At 39.5% G+C, this 23036-nt stretch overlaps 1 protein-coding gene across 1 annotated transcript in view; it reads left to right on the top strand.

Annotated features, from left to right (window-relative positions):
- Positions 1-1126: 1126 nt before the first annotated feature.
- The window catches only part of OVCH1 (ovochymase 1), a 67212-nt gene continuing 45302 nt past the window's right edge, over positions 1127-23036 (top strand). Inside the window, 14 exon segments of the mRNA XM_036251513.1 lie at positions 1127-1214; positions 1894-1913; positions 2188-2258; positions 3064-3233; positions 7787-7882; positions 8518-8669; positions 10283-10301; positions 10304-10471; positions 12718-12817; positions 18707-18802; positions 18804-18838; positions 20057-20194; positions 20300-20430; positions 21184-21281. Of these exon segments, the coding sequence (XP_036107406.1) occupies positions 1127-1214; positions 1894-1913; positions 2188-2258; positions 3064-3233; positions 7787-7882; positions 8518-8669; positions 10283-10301; positions 10304-10471; positions 12718-12817; positions 18707-18802; positions 18804-18838; positions 20057-20194; positions 20300-20430; positions 21184-21281 (1382 nt within the window).

The following is a 23036-nucleotide window of genomic DNA, read 5'->3' as shown; positions in this document are numbered from 1 at the left end:
ATTTTTCAGGTTCATGAGGCAGGAAGGTTTGAGAAGTGTGCCCCAAGTTTGGGTGCCAATCACATTCCGTAAACTTTTCATCAAAAAGTGCCCCTCCACCTTTCACTCCCTTCTGCAGTTACAGGGGTCATTGTCCCGGCTAATTGTCACCTGTCTAGTCCTGTACTGCATTCCCTCCACCTTGACTGTCTTCTCTTTTTCTCACCATCTGTCTACCACCTGCCTACCTCCCCGGGTTCGTCAACCATCCTATCTCAAGGAGCTTTTCCTTCTATTTTTCACACACTTGAGACAACTGGGCCTGGGGATTGGTGTTCAAGTTAGTTGATATACATAGAATGTCCACTTAGCCTTGCCTTAATTTTTTGATAAAATATAAATCCACTACAAATTCTGCTTTTATTCTTCTCCCAATCTCAAGCTAACTTATTACAAATTAATATTTATGAAAGTGCTGACACAATCATCTTAGCAATGAATAATTTTTAATAATCTTAAATGGTGGATCATTCCACCGAAGCCGATAACACTGCCATCCAGAAAATATTGACAGCATAACTCTGATCTTTCATATCCACTCTATTTGAACACTCTTCGGTGGCAAAGCCTTCAACAGGCTACGGAGAAGCGGGAGCAGTACCGTTAAGTACTCATTAAGCTCTCCTGAGTCTTCCTCCCTTCAGAAGTCAGCCAGCCTGTGTCTTGTATGGGAAACCAACTTCCTGGAGCCTGGGCTTGGGCACACTGCGGCGTGGGACAGAATTCACCTGCACTGAGCCTTCTAGGTCACTGATCACCTTGATCCTGCATCTGTCCATAGGGACATCAGTGCACACGTTTGAGCGTCCCATCAGCCTTGGGAACCCTTAAGCCTGGCTCCATGGGCCGTTGGCTGGGCCCTGTGAACCCCAGGGCGGCCGGAGGGCAGCAGCATCACGGGATAACCCGGGGAGGAGATGCTGCGGGGTCTGGCAGCGGCAGGTGGGCCCATCGCTGGCGGGCGGCGGGAATGAAGAGCGCGGGTGTGCGGCGCAGCCTGGAGCCTGCGGAGCTGGGCCACCTTCCTCGCTGCGTTTTCTCAGCCTGCGTTGGAAGAGGACGGACGAAATCCCCGTGCGTGGGCGTCATGCGGGCATTGGCCGGGCTTGGGGTGCTGCTGCTTCTCGCCCTTCCCACAAGCCAGGTGAGCCAGGCGCTGGGCACCCCGGGTGCAGGTGCTGGTGCAGGCGGTGCATACTCCTGGGGCCGCAAGAGGCCAGGGTGAGGGCCTGGCAGGCCCGGGGGTCCCCGAAGAAGCCCTGGGGCCAGAATTTCTGTTGGAAATTCTTGGATTCTGGAGTTCAAGTTTGTAGGCACATCTGCTAACCCTGCTTGTGTTAAGCAGCCTCCTTCAACGAAAAATAACCAAGCTGAAGTAACTTATAGTCAAATTATCTGTCTTCCAGGGTAGACTATGTTCTCCAGGATCTTTAATGGAACCTAAAATGTGTACAGCTCACCTTCCCTGAGGAAGGCCCCCAACCGGCCACCTGGGGCAGAGCTGGGCCATCCTGCCCCAGGTGTCCCCTTTAAGGCCGCTCAGGCTGGCGGGCAGGGGAGTCCCGGGCAAGTCGCGCCTGCGCAGCCTGACTGGGGCTGGTCTCAGGAATGGTTTGAGAAAAGGTCGGGGACAGCCTGCCGCTGAGTGATGTCAGAACATGTGTGCCGAGCCAGGAAAATCTGAGCGAGAAATCTCCAGAAAGCGAACCCTAAAGTAAGGTGCTCTGTGCGCGTGCGCACATATGCTCTCCCACGCAGGACTGAAGTGTGGAATTCGAGCGGTTGATTTGCAAAGTACGGAGACCGCCTTAGAATCTGAGTTCTCCGGAATTATTAGTTGTTGAGATTCAGCAGCTGGTGGACATCCGTTTCAGGTCAGTAACAAAGGCACTGATTTCTTAATGAGAAAATGGTATGTTATTTCTTTCGTTTCAAATATCATGACTCCAGGTTAACATGTAATTTTTGTCTTGACCCCGCTTGACCTCTCTGCTAAAAAATTTTATTTCATAGGTAATATCTTATTAACCAACTTATATCCGCATCTAAGGATGTTATATCTTAGAAGAATTTATTTCAACTATTTCTGAAGTCAGCATCCATGGGGAGATGGATGTTAGTTGTAGTCCTAACTCTGGTCTGGGGCAGGTCTCCCTAAAATTAGGTGAGCAGCATTTCTCTGGGGGAAGCTTGATTCAAGATGATCTGGTGGGGACAGGGTGGGGAGGGAGTGGGAGGAAGGTGTCAATGGGGGGAAAAAGGAGAAACATCTGTAACAAAAATAAATAGCCCTGGACAGTTTTGCTCAGCGGTTAGAGCATGGGTCTGCGGTCCAGAGAGACCTGGGTTCAGTTCCCGCTAAGGGCATGAACCTTGGTTACAGTTTGTGCCCGGGCCTGGTTGGGTTGTGCGGGTGGCAGCCACTCAATGTGTCTGTCCCAAGATTTCTCATACATCCTGCTTTACTAACCAAAAACCCCAGAGATCCTCAGACATCATCTACAATTTGTGGAGTTAGTGGCGGAGAAAAATAATTACCTATTCTAATAAAGTGTCAACATCAACTGTTAAGTGGATGCTCCAAAGTTTTAATTATCTGAGTTTTAGTCATTAGGGGGGAAAAATACTGTGGAAATAACAGAAACTTGGCTAGATTAAAAGAAAGTACTAATAAGAGGGAAGATAGGATAGTTCTAGGAACAAATTTTATACCTTGTTTAAAAAAAACTGGTTTATGTACAAAAGAAGAAAAGATGCCACACAGATATTTTACACAGAAAGACAGTTAAGGTAGGGGAAAGAGTTCACAGAATGCAAACAGTATGACTAAAAACCATGACTTGTTATAGATCCCTATAATTTACGGTGAATTATGACAATTAGTGATCACTGAAAAGTATATCTTCTTTTAAGACTTAGTAATACTTACAGGTACATTAATCACTTTTTATTTACTTACATGAAACCCAGAGTCTTTTCTGGAGAAAAGAACTACTTATGGAACATTTTTTTCTTTGTTTTCAGAGAGCAAATTAAGAGTCTCGCTGTGATTGCTGAAGAGTACAACCTCTTTCAGAAGGATAAGCAAGAACAGAAAATTCCTGTCTCAAAAATTATTCATCCTGAATACAACAGACTTGGCTATATGAGTTCTGATATTGCACAACTGTATCTAAAACACAAAGTCAAGTTTGGTAAGTATGGAGAGTTATAATACAAAAAAAAACGTAATGAGGAAAACTGTGTTTATGAATTTCATACTAGTTAACTTTAATTTATGTTTATATATCTAGTGATTTTAGAGTGGCTAAGTTTTGTTTCTTTTCAAAATAATTTTTTTTTTTTTAATTTACAAAAAGCACTCTAGAGGCTATAAGTCCCAGCCACAAATTATATGCTTAACTTAATCAGCATTTTGTACTCCAGTGTCTTAGCTGGGTTGTGATGTAGACCATCTACCTAGTACTCAGCTCTAGCCAAGGAGTTTGGGACCTTTGAAAAATTTCTCAGAATTTTCTCCTTTCTGACATTTTTGTGGAGTAGATATCTGACACTCTCTCAGCACAGATAATCTAAACAATATGAATAAAATATTTAAAATACGTTTTTAAAAATACAAGCCAGTGCCCAGCTGGTGTGGCTCAGTGGATTGAGTGTCATCCCATGAACTGAGAGGTCCCAGTTTGATTCCCAGTCAGGGCACATGCCCAGGTTGTGGGCTTGATCCCCAGGAGGGGACGTGCAGGAGGCAGTCCATCAGTGTTTCTCTCTCCCATCAATATTTCTATCTTTCTCTCTCTCCCTAAAAAAAAAAAAAAAAAAGTTGATACAAACATATTTTTTTAAAAATACAAGAAAGGAAAGTGTTCGTGACTAAAAACAATGAAAGAACACACATCTAGAGTAGTTAGCCAGGCACTGAAGCAATCGACTGAAGTTGAGGCATCTAATTGATATTTTTAGAACCTAGAGCTTTAATTGGCCATGTAAGGAGCCTGGATGGGAGTAGGGATCAGTGATGGGAAATTCTGATTGGAGTCTCCCATGTAACCGGGACTTCCTGAAAGGTGATACGTTAGAAAAGGGGTGGGGGTGGGGGGGTTATACCACACTCAGTGAGATAATAAGGAAACTTACATGCTTGAACCTTGGCCCTGGACAGAGGGTTCTCCAAAGAATCTGTAATCATGAGCAAACCCTCATTCAGGTTTGATACTGAAATTTACATTACCTGTGACCCCAAACTCCAAGCCAAGACTTTAAAGTTGTTCCAGGTGAGTAATTCAGGACTTCTGGCAGAAGCAAAGATAAATCCTTTCTGAAGAGAATAACCTTAAATCTCAGCTTCAATGTCCATCCATAAAGTTTTAATGAATGTGAACACACAATTAAATCAAAAGCATGCAGAGAAAGTTGACACCAAAGAGAGAATCAGAAATAATAACCAGTCTTTCTAAGATTATAGATGTTAAAATAAGATACATAATATGAAGTATGTCTTACTCAAGTTTAAATTAAGTTAAGGCCTATCAAAAATTACTAAAAAACAGAAAACTATTAACTGAAGAGGGAGATTTGAAAGGAGCCAATAAAACACTAAAGTATGAGTATATAATTGAAATTAGAAACACAGTAGCTGAATTAGTTGGCAGATTAGATCAGGTATTAGGAACTAAAAGTCTGAAATAATTATCTAAAAGAGACAAAGAGAGGAAGAGACAGAGAACATATATCGAAAGCATTTAGTAAACATCCAGTTTGGGCTTTAGAAAAAAATATATAGGTAATGGGAGAGAAAGGCTATAATTTAAGAGAAAGTGGTTGAGGGCTAATCATAACTGATGAGACACAAATCTTCAGATTTAAGGAGTTCAATAATTTTAAACTATAATATTAAAAAACATATAGAAATATGTAATGCTGAAACTATAACATGCTCAAAACAAAGAATGGATCTCAGAAGCATCCAGAAGAAAAAACTATGTTACAAAAAAGGAATGCCAATTAAACTGACAGCTAATTTTTCAACAGCAGTAATGAAAGTCAGTAGACCATAGTACAAGGTCATCAAAATACTGAGAGAATAACTCAAACTAGATTTGTATTTAAAAAAACTATTGGACCCTGGCCAGTTAGGCTCAGCAGTTAGAGCATCAGTTTGTGGACCAAAAAATCTCGAGTTTGATTCCTGTCAAGGGCAAGCACCTCGGTTGTGGTTTGGTCCCAGGTCCTGTTCAGGGTCATGCAGGAGACAGCCAATCAAGGTGTCTCTCCCACATCAATGTTTCTCTCTCTCTCTCTCTCTCTCTCTCTCTCTCTCTCTCCCTCTCTCTCTCTCCCTCTCTCTCTTCCTCCCTCCCACTCTATCTAAAAATCAGTGGAAAAATATCCTTGGGTGAGGATTAAAAACAAAACAAAACTATTGATTTTTTTTCTGCTCCCCTTTATAGAAACATTCTATGTAGATCCAATTATGTTAGTATGTCAATTTCCTATCCTCAGTTCTCATAATTGCATGTATTAGGTTTGAGATGTCTATTAGACATCCAAGTCGATCAGACTTTCAACTGACTGTATTACTCTACCAAATTTGCTCTTGTCACAGTCACCAATGAAACTCCATGTTGCTACATTTAAAGGTAAATTCTCAATCCTCAGTTTACTTGATAGGACCTTTGAAAGAGTAGTGTATAGACTCCTAGAAACATTTTCTTCACTTGAATTCCAAGAGTCCTTTGGTTTTCCTTCTACTCCTTTATACCCTTTTCGTAGTTTTCTGTGATGATCCCTCCTGTTCTTTGTGACCCCTGAATGTCGCGGTGCCCCAGGGCTCAGTCCTTTCGCCTCTCCTCTACCTGTGCTGACTCCCTTGGTGATCCCATCCAGCATCAAGGTTTGCTGAGCTATACAAGATCTAGGCTTTAAACACCATCTACTTGAAGATTACCCCACATGTTATATATCTAGCACAGGTTTCTTGTTTTTTTTTATCCTCACTCAAAGACATTTTTCCATTTTTTGTTCAGACAGAGTGGGAGGGAAAGAGAGAGAGAAGCACTGATGTGAAAGGGACACATCAAGTGGCTGCCACCCGCACTACCAACCAGGGCTGGGGACAAACCGCAACCGAGACGTGCCCTTCGTGGGAACCGAACCCGGGTCTCTCTGGACCACAGGCCGACACTCTAACCACTGAGCAAACCGGCCAGGGCGGTTTCTTTATATTATATAAATACTGCTGGGATTAATAAGGATCATATAGTTAACTGTCTAATGGTCATCTGCCTGGAAGGATAATAGGCATCTCAAACTTAATATGTTTACAACAAAGTCTTGATTATCCCCGATATCCTAAATCTGTTCTACCTATAGCATTTCATCCTAACTAATAAAAACTCTACCCTGCCATTTGTTTAAGCTAAAAACTTTGCATTCATTCTTCTTTCTCTCACATTCTACATCTAATCCACCGGAAAATCCCATTGCTTCTGCCTTTCCTTCTCCACTCTTACCTGTTTCAGGCTATCATTATTCTTGCATGGGTTAATTCTAGCTTATTTTATTTTTTAAAATATGTTTCCATTGATTTTTAGAGAGAGAAAAGAAGGGAGAGGGAAAGACAGAAAGAAACATCGATGTGAGAGAAAGAAAGATCAATTGGCTGCCTCCCATATGCACTCCGACCAGGGATCAAACCCACAACCTGGATATGTGCCCTGACCGGGAATCGAACCCATGAGTGCACCGGACAATACTCAACCAACTGAACCACACCAGCCAGGGCTGGGTTAATTTTAATGGTCTCTTAAATTGTCAGCTTTCTCTGTTGCATCACTAATGTTTATTATTATTAACCCAGCAGCCAGAATAATACTTTTGAAATGTGTCAGATTATATCACCCTGTTCAAAACACTTCAGTGGTTCTCCATTCATACAAATGGAAATCAATATTCTTATTATCTGATATCTCCCTCTTCCTAGCCCAAAGTCTAACCTCTTTTTGTGTGCGCTTTTGTACTGAATATTCTTTTGTTTATCTGCTCCAGGCATCCTGGCCTCCCCACTGTTCCTCAAACAATATGACAAGACTCCACTACAGGGATTTCCATCCTGTTTCTTCTTCTTCAAATACTTTCCGCCAAGATAACCACACGGTTCCTTCCCCCAGATTCTTTAAGGCTTTGTTCAAATGTTACAGGCTCAATGAGACTTGTCATGACTATCCTATTTAAAATTATACCTCCCATACCATTCTCTTTAATCCCCAGACTTACCTTCTTCACCCCACTGTCCTCTCCGCACCAACACACACACACACACACACACACACACACACACGCACGCACACAGTTCTGCCAGGGCAGGAATTTTTTTTAATTCTGCTTATTCACTGAGGCCTAGAAGAGTGCTTGCCATACAGTAATGCTCAATTTACCACTGAGAGAAAAACTATTCCTTAAAAACAAGGGTACACCTTAAAATATTAGTCGTAGTTTTGGGGGGCCATTGTAGTGGGTAAAATAATGAGTTATGTTTTTCCTTGTTTTACTTTTCCTGCATTTTTCTAAATTTCCATATGAAATAATTTTTTTATGAGAGAGGAAAACTTTGAAAATGTATGTCAATATAACATTTAGGAATAAATTGTAGAAGACAAGAAATCAACCAATGTCACTTTCCAAATGTATTCAGAATCACTTGTCTGTGAACCTTATGATTTCTGTTTTGTTGCTGTTGTTTTTTAAGGAATTTCTATTCAGCCAATCCATCTTCCCCATGGGGGTGATACATTTGAAGAAGGGATTCTTTGCATGACTAGTGGATGGAGCAAGATTTCAGAGAGCAAGAGGCATAAAACTATACCATAGTATTTCTGTATATTCAGGCCCAGTTGTATGCCCAGTAGAAGCAAGAGTTTTGTTAGCCATGAGTAATACATTTACCCTGTGTTTTTCCTTTCCTCTGAGTTCTGACCCAGTGAAGATTTGTGTTTTTTTCACCATAGAAAAGTCTATGTTTAAGGCTCACATAAAACTCCTGCTGCCATTTTTGTTAGTGTGTCAGATTAAACAGAGGTAACTATAATATAGAAAGAAGAATACAAGAAAGGGATAATTAGGAAATAGTAAAAATAGCTATGCTTCCTTATCTTTAATATTGTGATTTTTAAAAAAGAACAAAAAATTTTACACAATATTGCTTTATTGACTTATGTTTTTCTCTTGGGGAAACATTCAAGCACATATTCAGAAAAGCCACAGTCACCTCTGTTACCTTAAATATATGCTGGATGTTTTTCAAAAATATCCTTTATCACATATATGACTTTAAGAAAGAATATAATTCACTCCTAAGAAAATAAGTACTTCTACATTTTAGTGAAACATCTGTTTGAAATAGTTTTAAATCTGTAGACTTCTTATGAATTGTTTCAATGAGGACAGTTGTTGACTAAATTATCAATCCCTTCTCCACAGCATCAGAAAATTCAAATATCCTTCAAGAACTGGAACTTCCTATCATAGATGACAGAATATATAATACTGTGCTCACAGGTATGGACCTTCCTCCCCTGGGAAGGACCATGTTGTGTGCTGGTTCTCCTGATGGAGAAAAGGATGCCCGCCAGGTACAAAGCATAAACCTGCCCAGTTATTCAATAACACATGTGTGATGGTGGATTCTGCCTTTCCCCGTGAGCTGCTTTTGGGGGTTACTGCTGCAAATCCCCTTTTCCTTTATCTTTCCACCTGGCTTCTGCTGAAACGGTTTACTTAACCTGGGCTGAGAGAATTCTCTCCTGTCCAAAGTCCAGTCTTTCCCCCATACCTCCTTTTTTCTAGGGGAAGAGGTGGGGGAGGTGGTTTAAACATTTCCAACCTAATAGAATCAAGCAAGATGACCACTTTGGCAAACAAGGTTCAACTGTGAATTATTTTTTATTTTACCTTTTATTTAAACATTTTAAGCATTTATTGCAGAATGCAATGTTTCCAGAGAGTTTTACCAAAGATAGCATAAGTATTGTAACTGTTGGGTAAAAGATGTTGTGAATGACAGTACCTCCCAAAGATAACAATGTCACAGAGGAGACCAATCTTTACAAGATACAGGAGACCAATTTGCTAAAGATATGAGTTTTAAGTTTTAGGTGGAAAAGATTATTTACTTGAAAAGTATTTTTTTTTTTTTAAAGTGGAGGAGCAGGGAGTCCTTTCTCTTTACCATCAAGCAGCTTGAAACTGCTGTGAGAAGCCCCCTGGAATTATCTTTTGGAAAAATGTTTAATTTTTCTTCCAGGGAGTAACAAAGACCAGGAACACGGGAAGATAAAGGTTGTTTTGTCCTGTCTACATCCTTTATAGGCCATTATTTTGTGGATAAAGCCCTCAAAACAATTCTGTGCCTTTTGAGGAGGGCTTAATCTGACGTGAAATTGACACCTACTCAAAGCAGCATATTATTCTGAAGGGTTTATTATCCTCTAAGGAACCAATAGTTTGGGACATAAAGTCTCTGGGACAAAATCAGGCTTCCAGGCATTTTGTTTTCAAAGCCTTGAGCTGTTGCCTAAACTTGGGGGCTCTATTCACTGCTGCTGTATTCTTGAGATATGACCTAATCTTTTCTAGCAATTTCCAGTGACAAGCTATTGTAAAGGCATGTATCTGTAAACTCATTTTCCACCTCCCATTGATTTTGGAATGTATATGGTCCCCCCCCCCCCCAAAAAAAGGAGGGAGAGAGATATTAAGTGTTAGCTTTACAAGACTGTAGGCAATGGGTGGAAGTAGGTTACTCTGGGCAAAACTATGGCACCTTGAAACTAATGGTGAATAAACAAAAAGATGACCCTAGCCGGTTTGGCTCAGTGGTAGAGCATTGGCCCATGGACCATTGAGTTGTGGGTTTGATTCCGGCCAAGGGTGCATACCTCCATTGCAGTTTGTCCCTGGCCCTGGTCGGGGTCCCAGGGTCATGCAGGAGGCAACCAGTCAATGTGTCCCTCTCATGTCGGTGTTTCTCTCTCTCTCTCCCCCTCCCACTCTGTCTGAACATAAATAGAAAATTATCCTTGGGTGAGGAATGAAAAAAAAAAGATGAACAAAAAATAGTGATAGATAATGACCAGTGGGCTTATAGGCCTCTACTTTTCCAAGATGAGTGCTGATGTTCAGGCTCCTGATAAAATATTTTTAACTTGTGAATATTTTCAAATTTTCTCTTTCTCTACTATAAAAGGGGGATTCTGGAGGCCCACTATTTGTAGACAAGACCATGGAATCTGCATTCTTGCTGGGATAACTTCCTGGGGAGCTGGTTGTGCTAGAGGTTGGGCTCCTTTAAGAAATAACTCCAAGAGGACATTACATGGCATTTTCTCCAAGGTGTTTGAGCTGATGACGTTTATCACTCAAAAGGTGATCACAGGTGGGTTGTCATTGCTGTGAATTGTTCCTTTTGCCTTTCATTGCAACTCAAAAATTGATCACACCTAATTATTTCATACTTTGATATATCAGATATAATCAGGACTAAGCTTTAAAACAAAACAAAAATATGGCTGGTTTTCCATTTGTAATCCAATGTATGTAAACTTCTGCCTCTGAATTCGTGAGCACTGATATCTGTCAATTTAACTTGAACATCAAATGGATCTTCGAGTTTATGTTCATGTAAATTTTTATGAAATATGGTGTTTATTTTTGTATTTCTGAGATTTTAAAATACAAGAAAGGATTCAGAAGATTCTTTATTTATTTCGTTGACTTTTTCCCTCTAAATTACTCAAGAGCACTGAAATAAATTACTCCTTTCCCACTCTCCCATTCAGCCGTTTTCATTTTATTTGTCGACAGTAGGAAAATAAGGGAGGCTTTGCAGAGTCATTTTTGTTCGGTGACACTAAAATCTAGAACAGGAAAATCAATATGGGTTTGGAGACTAAACCTGTCCTCAAGGCACTCTCTAACTATTTGGGAAGGCAAAGAAGTAAATGACCGCTGCAATCAAAGGTGATCTTTGATAACGCAGAGAGCTGTCCTATCGCAGAGGGGAGTCAGGGACTCAGTACTGAGGGACAGAAGGTTTTCCATGCAAAGGGGCAGCGTCTTCACCAGAAAATGACACAAAGGGCAACCGCTGCAGGTAAAAAGAGACATGAGAAAATACGATTTAGAGAACCAGTGGTTTAGTATAAGTACCAATTTTTTTAAGGCCAAGACCCGGAGCAGCAGAATATCGTGTTCTCTCCGCCCCTCCCCCATTACAGTCCCCGATGAGCCACCTGACTGATGGTCTGGAGCGCGCTGCTGGGCCAGCTGAACGCCAGCCCCACCTCGGAGTGGAGGTGGCTCTCCCTTTGGTCTTCCGAGTAAAAGTGTTCTCTTCATTGCGGTCACTACAGGGGGACATTCTCTCCCAGTGGCAACGCTATTCGTGTTGTATCATCTGGGAGTGAAGGTTACAAAGCCTAACAAACCCTGAGCAAAGGTTAGCAGTAACATTTTTAAATGGCAATGAAATGAAGCGATAACCACTCATTCCACAATCAAATGCCTATCAGAACGTGACAAGTACTTTATTTAAATAACACTTCCTTAAGACCATCTTTCTTCTCCCTATTTCTTCTAGCCTCCAATAATTAAAATGTGACACTGTCATCTGAAATTTCTGAGTGAGTGATAGAGACTTGCCATGTCATTGCTAAAATGCATATACTTTTAGTATCTTTAAACAAAGGCATTTCATTATAACCCAGGATCACCTAGTTAGAGACGGGGAAACACCACATTAGTTCCATATACTATTAATTTGAGAGGTTCAGTGTGATTCATGATTTGAGAGAGCTGGATACATGTTTAATCTGAAGCACTGTAAGAAAAGAACATTATGGATACTATACAGCCATATAAAAAAATAAAATCTTGACGTTTGTGACAATATGGATGGACAGTGAAGGCATTATGCTGAACAAAATAAGTCAGACAGAGAGATAAATACTGTATGATCCCACTTACATGTCGAATTAAAATAAAAATAAAAACTAAGCTCATAGATACAGAGAACAGATTGGTGGTTGCCAGAGGTGGGGGTAGGGAGGTGAGCAAAATGGGTGAAGGGGGCCAAAAGGTACAAACTTTCAGTTATAAATAAGTCATGGGGATGTAATGTAAAGCATGGTGACCATAGTTAATATTGCATTGCATATTTAAAAATTGCCAAGACAGTAGATTTTATAAGCATTCATTACAAGGAAAAAAAAATGTAACTATATGTGGTGATGGATATTTACTAAAGTTACTGTGATTGTTTTGCAATATATACAAATATTTAATTATTATGTTTTATACCTCAAACTAATATAATGTTATATGTTAAAATTATACCTTAATAAAAATTATGTAGGAGGAAAAGTATGTCAGATGAAGTATGTGAGATGATTAATTAATAAATCTATTATATTAAAGAAAGAGAAAAATGTGTCATTTAGACATTTTCCTAATGAAGTCTGCAAATATATGTCTTGGTCACAGCACCTAACAACATATTCATTCCCAGAAATATAAATTACACAATATAAATTGTAAGAGCTTCGAGCTGACTCTGTACCATATGTCTTGAAATGTTGTCCATAACTGAAGTAAATAATCAACTTTCCCCCTATGCTTTGGAAGATTGTAGGCCTCAGGGAGCAGTGTTATTTGGAGGAAATGGGAAGATCTATTACTCCCATTCCAAAGAGGGAACTAGTCTCATAATCGGTATGTATCCCAGGTAGGAATGACTCCTGGAATTTCCCCCTAAACAAGGTCATTTAAGGATTTGTGTTGTAGCTAGGATTTCAATTTTTTTACCTGATTAACATAAAAGTCTGTATAGGTTTTCTGCAATTTTCTGGTTGGAAAATATTTGCTAATCAGTATGTCTGTAACTCATTAGAATAACTCATCAACACAAGTGGTATTAAGAGGGGAGCTTACCTGAACTGATGTATTGAAATGACTAACATTAACAACATCTGGTCGTGATAATTGTTATGGCAATTTAGTGGTTAATCTGTTTCACTTATTTCTGTAATAATGATAATATTATGTTAAGTGTTTCCAGGAAGATAGAAACTAGTTCATGATCTATAAGCTTCGATGTCTTTTAAATTTTTCTATATATCCTGTCTTCTATATAGCTAAAGACAGCTTTAAGGTTTAGAAATTAGTTTTGCAAGTACCTCATTTCTTTAAATGTTCTACATTCATTTTTTTAAATTTTTATTTAGCATTAAAAGGTATTCAAAGGTAGATGACAATTGTAAGAATTTATAATCTGGTAGGAGGAGAGAACTGGCCAAAAATAACTATATCATGAGACAAAAGATAAAATAAGCTTTATGATCCACACTACCCAGGGGTGTTGATACTATGGAAAATGGAGAGACTAATTCTCATTGCAGGGGGTTGTGAGGAATGTGTGTTGTGGTTGGGAGGGGTGAGGGTAGGGACGTTTTAGGTGAAGGATGTGGTATTAAAACTAGCCATTAAAGGATAGTTATGATTTTATAGTTTGTGAAGACTTTTGGTAGCTCTAATGTCTAAGAGTTTTCTACAGATCATCCCAGGCAGAGGGAATTGTCAGCAGTGTCAGGGATATGAAGACTATCTATCGGTTGTTGGAACAAGGTGTGTCCCGGTGCTGCTGGAGAGCAGTGTCAACGGACACAGGAACTGTGTCAGCAGTGGGCATTGAGGACAAAGAGAACGCTAAGGCCTTGACTATAGAGGACCATACATTTCATGTGACTACATTTAGACTTCATGCCGTAGGCAATGAAAGGCTCAAATGGTGGAGAGATTATAATTTATAAAATGAATGTAAATATTTTTACAAGTACAGGATGGAGATGAAGTAGCTTATTGTGGCTCATATTTAAAAGTCTAAGTTGACTTTCTGTGAGTGAACCTAGTAATGATATAATACCAATAAAGCTATTGCTGTCATTGCTTATTCTTCTTTTAGAAGAATAGCATGCAGAACAAAAACAAGAGTCCTGTCGTATTAGGGTTCTGGACAGAAGTAGGGAGGAGGTCTGTAAGTGCCATCTTCAGAGAGAGACATTGATATACTGGAAATTATTGAAAGACAATGACCAAGATGGAAAGAAATTCAAAACAGTGTCTTGGGAGATATGGTGGGAGGAACTAGAAATATTTTTGGACCGAAGAAGACTTGAGAAGAGGAAGAAACTGTCTTGATTTATGTGAAAGGCTATTAGAGAAGCAGCACTGGACTTTTTCTGATTAACGACAGAGCTGAGAATAAGGAACAGAGGGTAGATGTTAGGGGGAGGCATATTTCAATTCAATATAAAGTGGTTTCTAATTTGAGAGATTTCTGAGACTTAATGGACTGCCTCGGGAGGTAATAAATTCCCCTTATAAGTGGTTATTTGAGCAGAGCATGAATGGCTATGGGTGAAATTTGAAAAAGCAATTATATATTAGGTAAGAGACATGAAGATGACAGCCAATTTACCCTCAAACACAGAGAACCTGTCATTCCACTTAAGTAGTGAAGAACTGAAGAGATCTCTACAAGAAGAGCTTTCAGGACAAAGGGGGTTGGTAGTAGCATCAGATATTGCAAAAGTCGAAATGAGTCCTGATTAAATGCCATTAGATACGACAGTTCAAAATTTGGGTGCTGATTCAGTAGAAATTGTCTAATCAGAAGCTATATTTATACTGGGTTAAGAGATTGGTGAAGACTTAGTGTCTGTTCTTCACCAAATAGCCAAAAATATTTATTGAGGCCTTAAGATGTGTCAGGCACTAGTTTAGGTGCTCGTGATATGGCAGTGAGTGAAACAGACAAAAATGTTTCCCTTTGAGGGCAAGTTGAAAGGTGGAGAGTAGGGGTAACACAAGTAATGTTGCATATTATAGTAGAAGGTGGAAAGAATGTGCCCCCCCCCCAAAAAAAAGCAAGAAAGAAGGGTTAGAGAGTGGTGGATTGTGCAACATTTGAATTAAGGAAGACTGCTTTAAAGGTGATATTTGAACCTAGACTTGAATAAGGTGAGGAAGGAAATTATATGATCATCTTGGGAAGGGACCGTCTTGGCCGAAGAAATGGCATGTGTGAGGTGGGAAGATTCTTGGTATATTCAGGGAACAAGGAGATCAAAGAGCTTGAGCTAAATAGGAGGGAGAAGTGGTTTTGATTAGTGGTGGCCAAACTTACAGGACATAAGAAGGTTTATGGATATTGCTGGGAGTAAGATATGGAGCCATTGGAGGACTTTGAGCAGAGGAGGAAAATGAGCTGATACATTTTAAAAGGATCACTTTGGCTGTTGTATTGAAAATAGACTGTATGCCGGCCAGTGGCTCAGTGGATTGAGCATTGTCCCCTAAACTGAGAGGTCCCAATTTGATTCTGGGTCAGTACACATGCCCAGGATGTGGGCTCGATCCCCAGTAGGGGGCGTGGAGGAGGAAGCCCATCGATGTTTCTCACATCAGTGTTTCTATCTTTATCTCTCTTCCTCTCTCTCTAAAACATCAATAAAAACATATATTTAAAAAAGAAAAGAAAACAGACTGCAGACAGGCAAGACCAAGAGCTGAGAGATCAGCTACTGCAGTAATCCAGGTGATGATGACGTTGGCATTGACCAGGTTTGTAACAGGAGAGGTGGGGAGCAGTTGCAAAGCCACAGGATTTGCTAACAAGTTGAAAATTTGGGTTTTAAGAGGGAGAACTTTATGATGGACGTGAAGGTTTTCGGCCTTTGGAAAGGCAGGAGCTGCCATGGTTTGAGATGAGGAAGACAGTGAAGCAGTGAAGAGAAGGAGGGAGACAGCACAGTGGCTTTGGGAAATAGGTCAGTGGGACAAGAGACGCAGAGTTTTGTTCTTTGGAAATGGAGGCTTACCTGTCCTTATGGGCAGAAGAGATCGTAAGAGTGGGAAGTCGAGGGAAATACATGTTTGTGAAGAAAGTTTAATAAGAACACAACAGATAAAGAAGGTTTAGCTTTGGAAAGAAAACACTGTTCCTTTTCTGGAAAAGCAGCAAAAACTCTTGAGGTAATTTATAGGAAAGTTGAAGGAATGAACTCTAAATGCTGTCTTTGTAATGACAAGATTTCAGTTGCTTCAAGATCAGGGGATGAAGTTGAGATTAATAGTTAAGAAGATATTACATAGCTTTTAGGGAAGCAAAAGTCAACTAGGGAGAATAAGACTTTCAGCAATATCACAACTCAGGATTAGCATGAATTTGTTACATTTCAAGAAGTTTAAAACAAACCAGTTGTAAAATTTAGTATTATTTCACGTGCCACCAATAAAGAAAACATAATAAAAGCTGGGACACCAGAGTCCTCCAGTGTTGGGTTAGCCGAGGCATCAACCCACCCACATGGAAAGTTACAAACCTCAACCTTGGCACTGGATGTAGGGAGGCATAAAAATCTCACCCAAGAATTTGAATCATCATCTCATACAGATGTAGGTCTACAGTCTAAAATCCCCTATACCAAGTGCAGTCCAAAATACCTCAAGCGGAAAAATTTAGTCTTCAGCTGGGAGTACCCCCAGGTGACTGGCCAAAGCTAATACAAGTTCTTTCTGGAAAAACTCTTTGAATCCATTTCTAACAGAATTGTAAGATACTTCTGATTTTAGAATGTTCAAAGGTAAAAAGACATGTGTTTTAGAAATGTAATAAGGTATGGAGCCAATTTGCCTACTTAGAGACTTCTCCAGCATGCTAAGCAGCATTGAATGGTCCAAGGGTTTTATAAATTTCAAATGGAGTTGGTTAGCTAAGGGTAATGCAGAAAGAGATGACGAGAAGAGAAGTGGGAGTTACATAGTCTCTCTGGGCCTATTTTTATCCTGGCAGGTGGTAGCTCCGCTCAGGAATGGCAGCTACACGCTACTCAAGGGGGCTTCTTTTTCTATGCCCATGGGAGACATTGCATTTCTTAGAAGTTAGAAGAGTGCTTTGCATGTCATGAACACTGAGTGCATATTTGAATTAATAAATCAATGATTAATTTTGGTACCATCTCTCACTTAGCTTGACTAGATCCTCCAAATCCTTTTTAACTTAGCAATCGCTAACAAGAAATCAAGGTTGGCAAATGACTTGAAATCTGTTTCCCATCTCTGAGTTACAGATTTTGAGATGGAAAATAATTTAATGAAAGCAGAAGAAAGTACTGGCCTTTGAAATCATGAAGCCTAACCTGTATTTCCTATTAAATGAGATATGATGTGTCTCTTAATACTGATGCCAGTTTTCCCACTTGGAGAAGGGGAGTAAGTTCTCTCCTGTCTACTTCAGAGGGGTGTAATGAATATCAGAAGGGAAAAAAAAGTTAGATATGAGGTGCTTTTTTATTTTTTTTTATTATTATTATTTTTTATCCTCACCCGAGGACATTTTTTCATTTTTTGTTCAGGTAGAGTGGGAGGGAGAGAGAGGAAGAGAGAGAGAGAGAAACATCGACGTGAAAGGGCCACATCGAGTGGCTGCCACCCACACGACCAACCAGGTCCGGGGACAAACTGCAACTGAGGTATGTGCCCTTAGCGGGAACTGAACCCGGGTCTCTCTGGACCGCAGGCCGACGCTCTAACCGCTGAGCCAAACCGGCCAGGGCTTGAGGTGCTTTTTTAATTAAAGTGCTTAAAAGGTGAGCTTTATCATATTTTAGGTGGCTTATTGCTTTTTAAATTGAAGTGCTTAAAAAGTGATTTTAATAATAATTTTAGGCAGCCTATTCTTACATCTATGTTCAGGATGATGGAACTGAATAGAAAAAGAGTAAAGTGAGGAATTTCTGGTTAAAGAGGAGATATTTGGTAAGAATTATTGTGTTTGGTTTTTGGGCATAATAGAGTTGGATAATTTCTACAGTCCTGCCATTTGTTGCATAGAAGGCAGTGGGACTGTAAATCAGCATAAAGTTGTTGATAAATACCACCAGGTATTAGAAAGAAATTCATTCTGACATGTTGGATTCCAGGCAGGATTGCTTTGTACTGAGATGAGCATGAGACATGGAAGACACTGAGGGTTGATGGCCCACTGAGATTTCTTTTCTTAAAACTATGAATTAATGTAGGAAAATAAGGATGTAAAGGATTGTGTGTTGAATTATGTACGACTACTTTCAAAATGTTTAGACATGTTTCTAATGATGTTAGGAAAAGGTCACAGCTGACCTTACTGGGAGTTAGCGAGACGACATTGCAGCCACAGAGACTTTGACTTGGACTGACATATGCTGCAGGGTCAGTCCACAGCTCATCATTCATATTCAACTTCTGGGTGAATATTATGAATTTTCAATTGGACTTAGAACAGAGAGATGAATCTTAGGTTTCTTCAATTCATAGTTCATAATTCTAGCATTTTATGACAAAATGAAATTTCAAAGGTGGTTTCTGTCCATTCTCTAATTCATACTCCTCTGTTTGTTGGATAAACGTCAGAAATTCAAGCATAAACAAATTTTTTTCACATAAGAAATTTCCTTTTTTTTTTCCTTCTAATATCCTGTAAAATTCTATTGTTGGTAAGTTATGAGCTAAAGCCCAGATAATAGACCTTATCTGTCACACTGGACTCTGCCATTTATTATCTTCCTCTATCTAGCATATGCATGTCTAAAATAATGGTACCAGAAGATAAAATTATCCTGTTAAAATTTACAAGCATAGACATAGAAAATCGAGTTGGCTGTGACCATGATTGTGTATCTGCAATCAAGCAACAGAGTGCTCAATAGTAAGTATGTTACATTTATTTGCATTTGTCATTTTATAGTTCCTAAGAGACCAAAGGGGTATTACAGGATCTGAAATTAGATTTCTGTACACAGGGCAATTATTTTTCCTTGCACATTGTGCCCTTCTTGAAGGGGACAGGCCATTTGCAGTAAAGGTGGAACCAATGCATATGGACAAGCCGTTCTCTATTCGTTTTTCAAGTTTAATAACTGTATTGAATGAAATTGGCATAATGGTCAGAAAACTTCTTTTCAAAGCAACGTTTTCTTATTTATTTCTGTGCCACAAAAGGGGTGCCTGTTTGCCAAATTTGATAAAGACAGATGAGCAAATGGAAGAAAATATAAGGCAATCATAACCCTACTACCTAGAGATAAATGATATATATTTATGTACATAGTAAGTGTACATACTGAACTTTATTGTACATTGTACAATCATGTCATTATATTTATGATGCAATAGATCACTTTGTGTCATTAAATTCCTTTTATTGAATACATCATAAGCTATATAAGTGTAACTGATATATTTATTTAATTAAAATACTATGTGTTAAGCATAATAGAGAGTTCCTAGAGCTGGTATAGACCCACACTCTAGGTTTTCATAAGACCAGTGGTTAGGGCAAATCTCTCTTCACAAATGTTCAAAAGACTGCTATAGACAAGGTATTGTTTGAAGAGTTATACTATTTATTAACTAAATGATTTAATGCTTCAGGCTTGCTATTTATTCAGTAATCATTCTTTCAACCAATCATTTGTTCAAATCAGCTGTGCACCAGATATCACACCAGGTCCTGGATATATGAGAGTAAATACAGTCTCTACTCTAACGAGCATGCGCTTTGGTGAGGTAACTGAAGGTGTACAGCAAAGTAGGAAATAACATAAAGTCGGAACTGTGCTGTGGTCATTCAGAAAGGGCAGCTCTACTTTCTGCTGGGTGCCTGGGAAGGTTTGTGGGAGAACTGGACTTTGAGTGAGACCTGAAGGATGAATAGACTTTGGACATGGGAGATGGGGTATGAGAAAGGGAATGGAATATGAAATCATGGACGTAGAGAGAGTGGAGTGAGTCAAGGGATCACTGGGTAGTTTTTGTGCTTAGAACAGAGAGTTCATGGAAGATAATATTAGGAAAACAAGCATATGTACAAGTTTGTTTCTGCCATTGTTTTGGTAATCTTATTTCAATTCCTTTTCCTCGTAAGGTAAGGTCTGTGGAGATACATTGCCCCCACCACTGCTGACAGAGTCCAGGGAGGCCATAGTTACCTTGGTTTCTGATAGAGAACACAGTGGCAGCAGCTTTGAGCCTACCTTTCCTGCTGCACAAAAGAACTCGGACGGTAAGTATTTCAGATATTTAACTCCCTGCTAGATTTCTTTGATCTGGGGGTGAGAAAGAGAATGCCTTTGGCTGTTGACTTTGGATTGCCTCAACACTTCCATAGATTCCGGGTGCAGGAGTGTGACTACTTTGGTGGGAGAAGAGATGATTCACTACTCCAGTTACCCAGACTTACATCCCAAGAATTTAAGGCACCATGGGTTCATTCATGCTCCAGAGAAACACGTTGTGAAGGTAAGCAATGAGTGAAGCTCTCAACTTCCGAGAACCTAGCCACATCAGTCAGGGAGAACGGGTGTCATCTGTACTGTGAAAACGCCATCATGACCAGGAGCTTCTAATTGCCTTTCATTTTTTTTTAAAGCCCTAAAGAGGATTTATGTATGTGATTTTCAACGTTTCAACAGTTCAAAAAATAACACAATGAAAAGTATGCCTCCTTCTTATCCAACTCCCATCCCACCTCCTGCTGCCAAACACTGATAGGTTTCTCAGTCATCCCTAGACAAATGTTCTGAGCACTTTCAAATATGTGTGTATTTGTATTCCTTGGTGATATTTTTTCTTACGTAAAAATGTCTCAAAAATCTTCCTAGATGAGCCCACAGAGCTCTTTTTAACAGCTGCATAAAATTGTATTGTGCAATATTTCATAATTTCTTAAACCAGTTCCCTACTAACAGACATTCAGTGAGGGTCCTGTCTTGGCCCATCCCAGCAATGCTGGTACATCCCTGTGTCACTGAGTTTGGACACATGTCAATGAACATAATTCCCAGAAGTGGACTTGCTGGGTCAAAGGGTTTGTCTATTTAAACCTTGTCGTCATTGCCAAATCGCCCTCCAAAGAAGCTGTGGTTATTTTCACTTCTATCAGTAGAATAGAAGGGGGTTCCTGAGAGCCATTTAATGTACAGAGGGAAGCTTTTAAAGTTGATCTCTTCTCTTCCTTGACCAATTCTCTGGTTATGTTTATAATTTGTGCAGTTGGCATTTGAGGACTCTTCTACTGAATTTAACCAAAACTATGTTTATAATGCTGTTGTGATTTATGGTGGTCCTGAAGAGGAGCATGAGTTAAGTGGGTGACACTCTGTCCTTTGAACTTACTCTGAAAGGCATGAGTCTAACCAGGGCAATTGCAGCATGGGCTGGCTTCCTGGTACCCAGAGGTCGAATGGGAATGGGTTTCTCATGCTGGAAACTCATGATGCCATACACTTTAGCTTTAAAACCCATGAGCCAGCAATAGATTCACCAGTAAAATTTGCAATAGAAACATGCAGCATTTGAGGAATGCTTCAGAATATTTGGAAGGTGAACAAGAAATCCCAGGGAGAAGAAAAGAAAAACAGTAACAATGAGTACATTTGGGGCAGTTACTGAAAGTATATTTTTAAACTTCCTTTTTACTGTATTAATCCCTTTTATTGCTGATATTTCTATTTTTATGTCCAAGAAAAGAAATGAAAAAAGGTAACAAGAAATAGTAATGTCTACTTGAGTCTTAAAGGTTAATTTTTTTCAACTAAAATATCAAATATGCTTTTAGTTTTGACCTACCAATTTACTGAATATACAAAATGATCCCTTCCAACCATGTAGCCACTTCCTTAACACCTGTGCTAGGTGTTTGTGTGGGATGGAGACCAGGAATCCAGGTAGGTTCAGAATGCTCATTGGATATTCAAGCAGGTGAGGGGAGGCACAATTCTCTGATCCAACAGAATGGCATCTGTATGGAGGAGAGTTTAAGTGAAGCAGATTTCAAATGTTACTTGTTCACATACAGTACGACCATGTTCTGTTTGGAAGAAAAAATACCAAGTTTGGGGTTTTCTTTTACTTGCCTCTTCTCATGTGTACAAATTAACAATCAAATAAGGTTTCTATGTGTACTAAAAATCAGATGTCTTTCCTCTCTCTTTAGAGATTTTTCCTGTGAGATAGAACTACAGTGTGTGATCTTGAAACTAGTGTTCAATTCCCACATAAAATAAAAGGATGTGCCTATAAACCAAAGCTGAAGAAAACCAAAGTTGCTGGGAAATAATTATTAGGATGATGCTTTACCTGTTTTCCGGTGGCAGTGTTTTTCTTGTTTTGTTTTGATTTATAACTATCAATCTTTACTAAAATTTTGCAGCTAAACTTTGCAGAACCTTCAACCCTCTCCAATATTCAGTCCTGGTAACATGATGGTGATTTGTTTCAAAAGTGATGCTGAATAGGACTTCTGAGGCTTCAAGCTGAGATTCACCTTTTTGCCCTCGGGTCAGTATAAACAGCAGTTAGTGATTTTCACTTATGAAAAGGGGTATAGGGAAGATCATTTATCCATGCGTATCTAATTTAGGGTACTTGAATCACTTCAATGGCAAGGTAAACGTGCAAATGCCTGGGCCCTCCCCCAAAGATTTAGATTCTGTAGACCTAGGGTGGCACCCGGAAATCTGTGCTTTGTTAAAGCACCTCAGGTGAAGCCAAGAAACTACATTTACTAGATAATCAAACATTTTCTGAGCACATTATGTTAAAAGTAGACAATTCAGATCAGAGAACGTAATTCAGAAATGAAGTTTACGATCTCTGTTTTTGGATGTTTGAGGGTTTTGAAGGATAAATAGGTTTGTAAGGCATTCTAAAGTAGCCTTTACCCAGACAAAAGAACTATCATCTGCAAAGACCATGATGTGAAAGAGAATGAGTTTATGTACAAAAAGCTACAAATAATTCAACATTGTTCGACTTTTGGAGAGAGTAATAGAAAAGCAAGTTAGACTATGATGAACACAAGGCATTAAATTTTAACTACCAGAATAATAAGATAGGTAGCTAGC

The sequence above is a fragment of the Molossus molossus genome, unplaced genomic scaffold, assembly GCF_014108415.1.
Source record: "Molossus molossus isolate mMolMol1 unplaced genomic scaffold, mMolMol1.p scaffold_m16_p_10, whole genome shotgun sequence".
In the NCBI taxonomy this organism is placed as follows: domain Eukaryota; kingdom Metazoa; phylum Chordata; class Mammalia; order Chiroptera; family Molossidae; genus Molossus; species Molossus molossus.
This window is presented reverse-complemented; position numbering and strand designations above follow the sequence as displayed.